The sequence below is a fragment of the Psammomys obesus genome, unplaced genomic scaffold (genome assembly GCF_907164565.1).
Source record: "Psammomys obesus unplaced genomic scaffold, mPsaObe1.curated_primary_1811, whole genome shotgun sequence".
Classification (NCBI taxonomy): domain Eukaryota; kingdom Metazoa; phylum Chordata; class Mammalia; order Rodentia; family Muridae; genus Psammomys; species Psammomys obesus.
Window position 1 is genome coordinate 26,948,194 of NW_026587216.1, and position 10,918 is coordinate 26,959,111.

The window sequence follows — 10,918 nt, forward strand, 5'->3', positions numbered from 1 at the left end:
GCTTTGCAGTACAAGCCTTGATTCCCTGCCCCCAGAACCCACCACCCCGGAAGATGAAGACCCTCGGCGGAACTTTCCTTCCTTCTCCTAGTAAATGACCTTTCCCCAGAGGTACTTGGCCGTTAGGACCAGACCGACCTGGACTAAGTGCGGACATCATATTCGCCACAATTGGTTATCTCATGGAAAGGGCGGGTCCCTGAGTCTCTGATCGTTCCCACTTCGCTTGGGAAAAGGATGCGCTGCCTCGCACTCCGGATTTGTCGTGCAAACATCGCGGCCGCATTTGATGCGCCGGGTTGGGGACCTGGCTGGGAGCTCAGCCCGGGGGAGAGCGCTGCTCGGCAGGACCTTAGGGTCGCGCGCCTTCCTGCCTTCCTCACACACCGCAGCATCCGTTCTCCCGGGCTCTGAAGGGGCCGAGGGGACCTCCATCCTCCGCCAGCTTTAGAAACTCCTGGACGGCTCCTCTATCAAACCCCTGCCAGCCCCTAGGTGAGAGTGAGTCTATCTTCCTGTTCATCTCAGCCCTCCCCGAGGCAGGGGGCTGGCCCTGTTCCTCAAAGAGGAAGAGGTAACTGCAGTGCTGAGGAACCTAGCCAAGGTCACCAGCTGTGGTTCTCTCCACCCTAGGTGCTTTGATCTGCGGTTGAGGGTGGGATTAAGCGCTCCTTTCTCTCTATTCATCGCTTGCGAGGGGAATAGAAATGCAATCGAACAAGTCAGGACCTAGGTTCTCAGAGCCTCGGGTCAAGGTCACAAGCCATCTTCTGAAGTGTCAGTCGGGGAGGGGTGCTGTGAGGAGGCCGGCTCTCGGCCCCCAAGAGGTAAAGGCCGCAGAGAGGGCTAAAGGACCCTGCAACATTGGAAGGGTCGGGAGCACGGGGCCCACCAGCTCAGTTGTCCCTTCTCCGGACGTGCCAGGTTCTGGCCTTTGGGATTATGCCCATCTCCTCAGCAGGTTCGCTGGCAAAGCTGACCGAGACTCCAGGAGACTCTTAGCTCCACGAGATTCCAGAGCCAGACGCGCCCACGTGTCTGTATGTTGTGGTGTGTGTGTGTGTGTGTGTGTGTGTGTGTGTGTGTGTGTGTGTGTACCATGGGCAACACTTGTCCTGCGCTCAGCTCCCCGAGGTCACTTCAGGGTGTGGTGAGGAGTTGTGTATAGGTGTCCTTATTGAACCCTCTCGGCCTCTGACACTCACCCGGTTAGGGTGTTGTTGTGCGTGAGGGGCTAGAAGAATTTATTGGGCGCCCCCTCCGCCCCAGTAAGGCTTGTTCGGGTCTCACGACGCCAACTCTGGATGTGTGTGTGTGTGAGTGTGCGCACAGAAGGGACCCTGGGCAACATTTGTCCCACTCTGGCTCTCTGACGCCGCCAGGGCAGCGACAGCGCCTGCCTGAGGAAGACGGGCAATCGCTCTTCACGGAATGCTGGGGACCGGTCTGGAGAACTGTTGCGTTAAGTAGGTGGCAGCTGGGGACCTAAGGACGAATCCGGGGCTCGCCAATGGCTGTGGTGGGCGGGGAGAAGACCATCAGCGGGACCATCCTGGGCCTGACCTCCCTTAAGGGCTCCAAGTGCCCTGAGGCCCTGTCTGCACGCCTTAAAGTCCGCGCTGCCCTCGGGGTGGGGTGGGGGGTTCTCGGAAGTCCGGGGTCTCAAGAGTCAGCCCTAAGGCGCCGCGCAGGAAGGACCCCCCGAAGGCCGCGGGCTCCCACGCGACCCCGGCACGGTGCCCTGCAATCGCTCTGGAAGTTCGTTTTGCAGTCGTGGGGTGGATCGGTTGGTTGGTTTTTGTCTTTGAACCTTGGGCATTGCATGTGGACTCTCCACCTCCGGGGCTGCACGTCCTTGGAGCTGGAGCCGGCGCCCCTCGAGGCTCAGGGGGAGGCGGGCAGAGGCCCGCGCGGGGGCTGACCCCTCTCCCTGACCCTGTGTTCTTGACGCTCGGAGTCACGACCCCGGGTGGTTCTCTTACTGGACGCGCTGATCTTGCCCCCCGGGGCCGGCTGGCCCTGAGGGGGGGGGGGTCTTCGCTCCTCAACCTGCGTGGTCAACAAGACAGACGCATCTCGGGGCCAGTGCCGCAGCGGCGGAGGAAAGGTCGGCGATCACCGAGGCGCCTTCTGCTGCCTGGCCTGGGACTTGTCGTCGCTGGGTCTCCAGAGGAGACCTGGGCTGAGATGGCTGGGGTTACTGGGAGACTCGAGATGTGGCGAGAAGGGGGGCTGGATCTCTAGGGAGGCGACGCGTACCTGTTCCTCTAAGTGCTGCCGGGACCTGCTGGCTCTCGCCTCGGAGTCGGCTCGGGACCCCATCTGCTTGCTCTGTGCCACCCAGAGCCCACACCTCCGCTCTCTTGGCTGGGTACTCCAGAGCGCCCGGAACCACCGCCTGCTCCGTAGCCGGTGCGCGGTCTTGCCCTAGGATCTCGGCTGAAGAAGGGTGGAAGGGGTCCGTGGGGAGCGTGGACCGAGAGTTAGAAGGGAGGAGGAGCCAAGTTGCGGGGTCAGTGTGGACAGCAGGTATCGGAAACAGGCATTCCTTGGTCCAAGGTACTTTCAGGGGCAAAGGAGAAGGCGACCTGAGCCAGCACCATCCAGTCTGGCGACGCTGAGGCAGACGGCGGGGATTCAACAAAAAGGAAGGACTTTTAGAGAAGAGTATTTAAGACAGTGTGAAGAAGAAGAGCTCTTTGGCTTTTGGGGGTGAAGTAGCACGCTTTTGGCTTTTGGGACTTTGAGCTTTTGGTTTTTAGCTTTTACGTTTTGGTTTTTTTTCCCCCTTCGGAGTAGGGAGGTTCAGCTGGTTGCCTCTCTGAGCTAGCAGGTTTCACCCCGGCATCTGGATCCCGAGTCTTCACTTGGGAAAAATCAAACGACTTGGGATTTTTTGTTGGTTTGATTTTCGAGATAAGGTTTCTCTGTGTAGCCCTGGATGTCCTGGATTCACTTTGTAGACCAGGCTGGCCTCGAACTCAGAGATCCGCCTGCCTCTGCCTCTCTTGAGTACTGATATTAAAGGGGTGCAGCACCATGTCCAGCGGGATTATATATATATATATATATATATATAAGTATATATAATAAAATACATAATATGTTTATTATAAATTTATATAATATATAAATGTTGTGATGTATTTATACATATATATTTATATATATATAAAACAACGTGTGCCTTTTGCATTATTTTTCCAAGTTAGAGTTGGCGGGATGGAACTGGGAAGTTTGCTCATTGGCTTTGACCTGGGCCTGGCTGGGCTCCCGAACTCAGCGACCTCGGTTTCCCACAGGTCTGTGAAGCTCAGCCTGCAATGGCCCTACCGCCTCCGGGTGAGACCGAGTCCCAGGACCAAGCGAGCTACCTGCCAGCACCCCGCCAGCACCTGGCTGCTTGCTACGCCCCTCTCTCTGGCTACGGTCATTGCGGGAACCTCGCGGCAATGGAGGAGGATTTTCAGCCTCGGAAGCTGGCGGCTGCAGTGTCTGCGTCTCAGGCGATAGCCCCCCACAATGCTTTTCGGATGATGGCTCCTCCCTTGCAGAGCGAGGCGCTCTACAATCTGCCCTGGTTCAACAAGTTGTCACCTTGGTACCCAATTCCTCGCTTTACTCCTGAGGTCCCACAGTTTCTGTACAGCACTGACTCCGGTTCCAGCAGCCAGAATTTGGTCCCCGTCGGTGGCCAATCCAACAGAGGTCAGTGGTGGGGAGCAGAAGTTTTACGTCTGCCATCCCCGAGTATTGCTTCTCTACCAACTGATTTTAAGGCCTCCCAGTCACTACCTGCCCCCCAAACCCTGAACCAAGAAGGGAAGCCGCCTCTTCGCGGCTTCAGCTTCACAGAGGAGGAGCTGCGCTTCGTTCTGTACGGAGCCATCGCTAGCCCGGGGCACCCGGCCGGCCTACTCCACGCAATTTCAGGCATCCTGGTTCCCACAGACGGCTCTGGTAAGGGCATCTGCATCCGGGGGTCGGGGTTGGGTGGAACAGGTCCTGGCCACGCGGTGTTTAAAAGGTGATCTTGTCTGGGTTATGTGTACCTCGAAACCTCAGGCTCTAGGCTGGCTTCTCAGGTCCTCCTTGCTCAACTGTGTAATTCCAGAGGCTGGTTTTAGTGCGCTCTGAGGACTAGGAGCAAAATGGTTTCGCTGGGTGGTCTTTGGGGATGTAAAAAGTACCTACACGATGGCCTCTAGAAATGCCTACCTGGCAGCTCTCTGCCTCAGAAAAGCATTGCCTATGATTCTCAAGTTTGCAAAATAGGAAGTCCATTGCCTACCGAACCTTGCCCGAAGGGTGTTCTGAGTCTCAAAGGAGCAATTGTGTACAAAAAAAGCCTTTGTCAAAGGAGCAAGAAAAACATTAAAGGATAGATAATACATATTAAATCTAAAGCAGTCTCTAAGGACTGAGGGAACCCCCTCAGGAAGGCAACTCATCATACGTTTATTTTTAATTAGAATAATTTAAGGTTGTCTTTTTTCCAGGGTCTAATCATCTTAATAAAACCCCGGACAAAGACCCTCTTCAGCTTCCAGAAGGTAGGCTGCACTTTTTGCCTGGATTTATTTCCCAGAACTAATGCTCCACCGCTCTGCTCATTCTCCTCTTCTCTCCTGCCTTGGATTCGCCTAGGTCTCTGCCTCATGCAGACAGCGTTTGGTGATGTCCCACACTTTGGTGTCTTCTGTAGCAACTTCATTGCCAAAGGAGTGAGGTTTGGGCCTTTCCAAGGTAAAGTGGTCAATGCCAGCGAAGTGAAGACCCACAGGGACAATTCTCGGATGTGGGAAGTAAGTGTGCTGCGGATGGATGGGTCTGCTGAAATTGAAAGAAGACCTGAGGTAGTGGGGGCGGGGACCCGGTAGCTTGAAGGCCCTTCACCCCCTGCTGAGAAAGACAATTGGGGCTCCCTCAAACCAGCACCCCGCTCAGTGTGGAATCCGGTCAAGAACTCCACGTTATATTAACAAACAAAACCAAGTGCTTTCAGTACGGTAGAGTGCTAAAAGGGAAGAAATAAATTTTTAGACTTTCATATTACTTTCTTACAAGAGAAGCCAACACTCTCCAAGTTAGTGGCTGCCTCAGGGAGGCTACTGAGGTGGCAGCTTTTCGTTTACAGGAACCATTTGACAGAATGTACCAGGTAACTTAAAAATCTTCTAAATGCTTTGGCCTTGAGCTTCTAGGAATAGAGTTTAGGAAGATACTCTGAAATTCAGGCACTGTGGAGGACCAGGATTAAACAGTTGTTTACATGAAAAGCTGCTGCACTGGGTCAGACCCTAGCTCCACTCCAGTGCCTGCACACTAGATGCAAGATAACGCCTCAGAACTCTTTAAGAGCCGGGGTCAAAGAAAACCCATTTATTTCTCTTACCTTTATCTATACGCTTTTTTTTTTTTTTAAAGACCAGGCTGGCCTTGAACTCACAGAGATCTACCTGCCTCTACTTCCCAGAGTACTGGGATTACAGCCTTGCACCACCAAGCCCAACTAAATTAACATAAGATAACCATAGAAACGCAGGGGTCAAGACTGTGATAAGGGCATAAATCCATTTTAAAGTATGTTATTACCTAATCTACGGAGGGACTGATCGCTTGCCTTATCTACCTGAAATGCTGGGTTAAGTCCCCAGCCCTGTATAGCCCTGTATGAGAGCCCGTCCAGAAGAATAAAAATAAAAATGTTTATGTGCTACTTCTAATCTTATTCCATTTAGATTTTTGAAGATGGCCACCTGAGCCACTTTATCGACGGGAAAGGTTCTGGGAACTGGATGTCCTACGTCAACTGTGCCCGGTTCCCCATGGAACAGAACCTGGCCGCCGTGCAGCATCAAGGGCAGATATTTTATGAGAGCTGCAAAGACATCTCCCAGAACCAGGAGCTGCTTGTGTGGTATGGGAGCTGCTACGAGAAGTTTCTGGACATTCCCATGAACCTCCAGGTCGCCTCCGAGCAACGCAAGCAGCTGTCTGAGCCAGCTGAGGGTGAGTGCCTGCCGCTGACCTGTCCAGCGAGAATCTAGGCTAAGCTTGTTCCCTAAAGACTCCTAACTGAAATTCAGGGAAACCAAATAAGATCGCTCGGTAGAGACAGAGTGTTGCCATCTTCCTGCAGCTTCTCTTTTTATGAATATCTATCATTCCCCCCACCACCACCCCAGAATAAAAAAAGTAAAATAAATGAGTGCATGCCAATTTTACTGTGGGTGAGCCAGTTTGATTCATCCCTGCTCAGGCTAGCTTTCTCAGATGGTGAGCTGCAGGAACTTAGTGGGGGTGGGAAATCAATTTAGCGATTGAGACCGGCATTAAAGAAAAAAAAAAGAAAAGAAATTAGGAAATATTGATGAGAATCACTTAAGAAATAATAAGCATAGTTAACCTTTTGTTTTATAGAGATGCATTATACGTAGCATAATGTATCCAGTTAATACTGTATTTTTCTCTGACTGAGGCCTCTTGCTTCCTATACACATATCATTGAGCTACATATACTTCCAGCCTCTAAACCCGGCTTTTGTGCACGCCTTTAATCCCAGAGCTTGGGAGACAGAGGCAGGAAGATCTCTGAGTTTGAGACCAGCCTGGTCTACAGAATACGAAGTTCCAGGCCGGTCACAGTTACATGGTGAGACTGTGTCTCAAACAGAACAACCAAAACCTCACTACTTCCAGCACCTGAAATGAACTCTAATTGTGGCAAATTTGAAAAATGCTGGACTAGACTTCAGCTGTCAACACCTTCCCTCCCTTGCCTTTTTTTTTTTTTTTTTGACATAGTCTCACTACATAGCCCAGATATTGGAAACTTCTGCCCCAGCTTCCCAAGTGCTTCCAAGAATGCCACAAAGACGCTGTGCCGCTGAACTTATCTCCAGGCCTGCATTTGATTTTTTTTTGGAGGGAGGGGGATGTTAAGATTCAGTAACTGTTAGAATCAGACCTGTGAATTAATGAAACAAGATCCTTTCAATGTCTGATGGTGTAGTCCAGGCTGACCTCACACGTCCTATGCAGCCAGAAATGGCCTTGTGCTCCTCTTCTGCCTGGGTTCATAGGCGTGTGCCACTTTGCTCAGCTATGGTGTCTATTTATGGTTTTTCAGATCCTGTTTGAGGCAGTGAAGCGGGGGGGGGGGGCTATGGTTTAACACGCCCTCCATCCCTCACATCCCTGTGTTTGACAGAGTCTGCAGAAGGTTACAGATGCGAACGCTGTGGAAAGGTGTTTACGTACAGATACTACAGAGATAAGCACCTCAAGTACACTCCCTGTGTGGACAAGGGGGACAGGAAATTTCCATGTTCTTTCTGTCAAAGATCCTTTGAGAAGCGTGACCGACTCCGGATCCACGTTCTCCATGTCCACGAGAGGCACCGGCCCTACCTGGTGAGCAGTTGGTGGTTTTAATGTCCCTCTTTCCATTTTTCCACTCCCCCTATCCTCCCGAACACACGGAGAAGAGCTAATGAGGCTGGTGGGGGGATTTGATGCCCGTCTCACCATGGCACTGTGGAGGAGGCAGGTGGGCCTGTGTCAGGCTCTGTGCCCAGGACAGAGGAGAAGACAGCGGCAGGAGTGGTCTCCCAGGTCAGGGAGGTGGGTCTAGCACAGAAGGGCAGGGATTGTCCTGCAGCCTGGGAAAGGACTCGGTAACTGTGCCTTGCTCCAACCCAGTCAGGCATTACATAGTCAAGCCACAGGCACAGAGGAAGCATTGAAATGCTCCAAAGAAAGGACGGCCACTATCACAGACCAAAGACTTTGTGAGGATGAGAAGCAGCGACAGCGCCAGGCGGCCATCACCTTCCAACATGGATGCCCATTGCTCTGCCAGGCTCGGTCAAAAGGACAAAATCAACCTCGTCCTTAGAGAAAGACGAGATTACGTGGTTTTGTTACAGTATTTTTAAAGTTATGTGCATATGTGTGGGTTTGTGCATGTGTGACTAGAGTGCCCTGAGAGGCCGGAAGAAGCCAGTGCATCCCCTGGGACTGGAGTTACAGATGGTTGTGAGCCACCCTGGGTACTCTGAGAGAGCAGTTCACGCTCTTACCAACCAATTTGACTCTCCGGCCCCCTGTAATAGTTTTTGATAAAGCATTTTAAACTAGAACTAGACTACATCCTCAGCTAGAATAGCAAGTCAAGTGCTCTTCACCAGAGCCAGCTGCCGTGTGTGTGTGGGGGGGTGACTGTTTGGAGCCTATTTCTCCTCTGTCACTTTCTGAGTAGTCTTCTGAGAAAGGGTCTCTTGCTGAACTTGGACCTTGCCTGGCAGTCAGCAAAGCCCAGCCATCCTGTCTCTGCCTCCCAGATCCCTGGGGTTAAAAAGATGTGCTTGGCCACACACACCTGTCTATTTAAATGGCTGCTGGGGTTTTGAAGACATACCCCTCATGCTTTTGCACCCAATTTTGCATCTCCCCAGCCACGGGAAGGTTCTTGGGTCCCTTCTCTTCCGCAGGAGTTTGCCAAGTTGCTTCCTCCTTCACCCTTCATGATTATCAAAAGTGCTGGTCAACCCTGGGTTTTAAATCTCCATCCAAGATGCCTCCCAAAAGCAAGAGGCCGCTCCAAGAATGCCACACCCTGAATTTCCCTTGGTTTCCCATATGACAGTCCTGTCCTGGGAGTTCATGGGCTTTTTGTTTGTTTTTAAAAGTCAACATTAATACTTGATTTCACCAGAGGGAGAAGAAACAGACACACAGAACTTTGGATTTCGGGTTTGTTTTCAGTTTGGGTATTAGTAGTTGCATGCAGTTTGAGCACATTTTGAACAGGTGCCCCACCACTGAGCAACAGCCAAGGGCTAACATCAAAAGATTCGGGGTACCTACTTGACACCTTCATTCTGCCAGATGTGGGAGCTCTGCAGTCTCTGGACCCAGGAATGCCCGAGGCGGCTTCACGGCTGACCTGAGCTGTGTAGTCTCAGGCAAGCCTGGCACACTCAGCCAGTGGCATGGACACCCATAGATGTGCGTGGGATGAAGAAAAGAGTTCTCGGGCTGTCAATCTGGCAGCCTGTGTTAAAATGCTTGCCCTGGCAGCCTGAGTTCGTTTCTGGAAACCAAAAGTTGAAGGAGAAACCAATTCTAAAGTGGTTTGGTTTTCTGATCTCCACACATGTGCCATGTCTCTCTCTCTCTCTCTCTCTCTCTCTCTCTCTCACACACACACACACACTAATATTAAATAAAGTGCATTTTAGCCAGACACGGACATGAGCATCAGAGGCAGGCAGGTCTCTGTGAGTTTGTGGCATGCCTGGTCTACATTAGTGAGAGTTCCAGGACAGCCAGGGCTACCTAGAAAGATCCTTTCTCTAACAAATGATAAATATATTGAGACAGAATTGTTGGGGGAAGATGGAATTCCAACGCTGTTTTTTTGTTTTCTCCATAGTGTTCAACGTGTGGGAAAAGTTTCTCTCAGTCTTCCAGCCTGAACAAGCACATGAGAGTCCACTCTGGTGACAGGCCGTACCAGTGTGTGTACTGTACCAAGGTAGGTGAGACCATCTTTGGCACCAGCCATCTGTAACAGGGAGCATAAAGCCTCACCTATAACTAATTCAGCTTGGGTAGACATCAGATTACCAGCCAATACACATTTTAAGCAAATCCATCAGGTTCTAATTAGTTTCCTTTTTGTTTTGTCCCAAGGATCAAACGTAAGTCATTGGGCTTGGTGGTAGGCTCATTAAGTTCACAGCTGTTGACCACAAATGTTCTCTATAGATTTAAAATCAGAGCTTCTCTCTCTCTCTAGTTTTTTGAAACAGGATTTTTTTCATGTAGTTCTGACTGTCTTGGAACTCACTACACCTGGCTGGCCTCTAGCTCACAGAGATCCACCTGCTTCTGCCTCCCAGGTGCTAGGATTAAAGGTGTGTGCCACCGCTACCTTGCATAATTAGAATTTTCAATCTAAAGAAATAAAAGGCCGATTGCCCATTCTGGTGAAATGAACCCCTTTGCTGAATGGTGCAAAGTTGGCTCTTCCCGCTTTCTGCCCTCTGCAGAAGTTCACCGCCTCCAGCATCCTTCGCACACACATCCGCCAGCACTCCGGCGAGAAGCCCTTCAAGTGCAAGCACTGCGGTAAGCCGTTCGCATCCCACGCCGCCCATGACAGCCATGTCCGGCGCTCACACAAGGAGGATGACCACAGCTCCTGCAGTGTTTGTGGGAAAGGCTTCCTGGATCAAGATGCTTTCTACGCCCACATGAAGCTTCATAAAGCCTGATGGCTCTCCAAGAGCAGAGCCAGGGGAAGACCAGGGACTAATTGCTGATGGGCTTGTGTCACAAGGACAGATGGTTGTGGTGTTCAGTGAGAACTGGGAGAATGGAGTGGTTGGCCTGAAACCCTAGGAATAAGGTCCTGGATCCTGTGATAACAGAAAAGAAGGCCCTTCCTCTCCTGTCTGCCTTGAACGCCCAGTTATAAAGTGTCTGTAGAGGGTGACTATTTTCTTCAGAGCAACGACAAAAAGTGTTTTGTTTTAAAGATCTGATTTTATTTTCTGTGCATGAGTGTTTGTTTTGCCTCGTGTGTGTATGTGAGCTGCATGCCTAGTGCACGTGGAGGCCAAAGGAAGCCGTCAGCTCCTCTGGAACTGCGCTTCTGGATGGTTGCAAACCACCATGTAGGCACTGGCAATCGAACACGGGTCCTCCTCGAGAGCAGCCAGTGCTCTCAACTGCTGCGCCATCTCTCCAGGTCCTGGTTCTGGGGTTTGGGTTTGGTGTTATTGTTGGTTTGGCCTTTCTCTATCTTTCTGTCTCTGTCTCTCTCTTTCTCCCCCTGTCTTTTTTTGGTCACCCACGCTGGCTTTACATTAGTGATATACCTGATAGTGACCTTGAACTCCTGATCCTC

General features: G+C 51.3%; 1 protein-coding gene across 1 annotated transcript; it reads left to right on the top strand.

Moving 5' to 3' along the window:
* Window positions 1-3,323: 3,323 nt before the first annotated feature.
* On the top strand, window positions 3,324-10,283 carry Prdm14 (PR/SET domain 14). Its single transcript, XM_055603576.1, has 7 exons — window positions 3,324-3,960; window positions 4,500-4,553; window positions 4,648-4,805; window positions 5,742-6,012; window positions 7,214-7,416; window positions 9,440-9,541; window positions 10,059-10,283. Exons 1-7 carry the CDS (start codon window positions 3,324-3,326, stop codon window positions 10,281-10,283), a joined length of 1,650 nt encoding a protein of 549 aa, XP_055459551.1.
* Window positions 10,284-10,918: the final 635 nt, after the last annotated feature.

Excerpts from the sequence above, each read along its gene's own strand:
- Prdm14 (XM_055603576.1), top strand. The coding sequence starts at position 3,324 with ATGGCCCTACCGCCTCCGGGTGAGACCGAGTCCCAGGACCAAGCGAGC. Across the intron at positions 4,554-4,647 it reads CCCTCTTCAGCTTCCAGAAG|GTCTCTGCCTCATGCAGACA; the intron begins GTAGGCTGCACT and ends GGATTCGCCTAG. Across the intron at positions 9,542-10,058 it reads AGTGTGTGTACTGTACCAAG|AAGTTCACCGCCTCCAGCAT; the intron begins GTAGGTGAGACC and ends TGCCCTCTGCAG.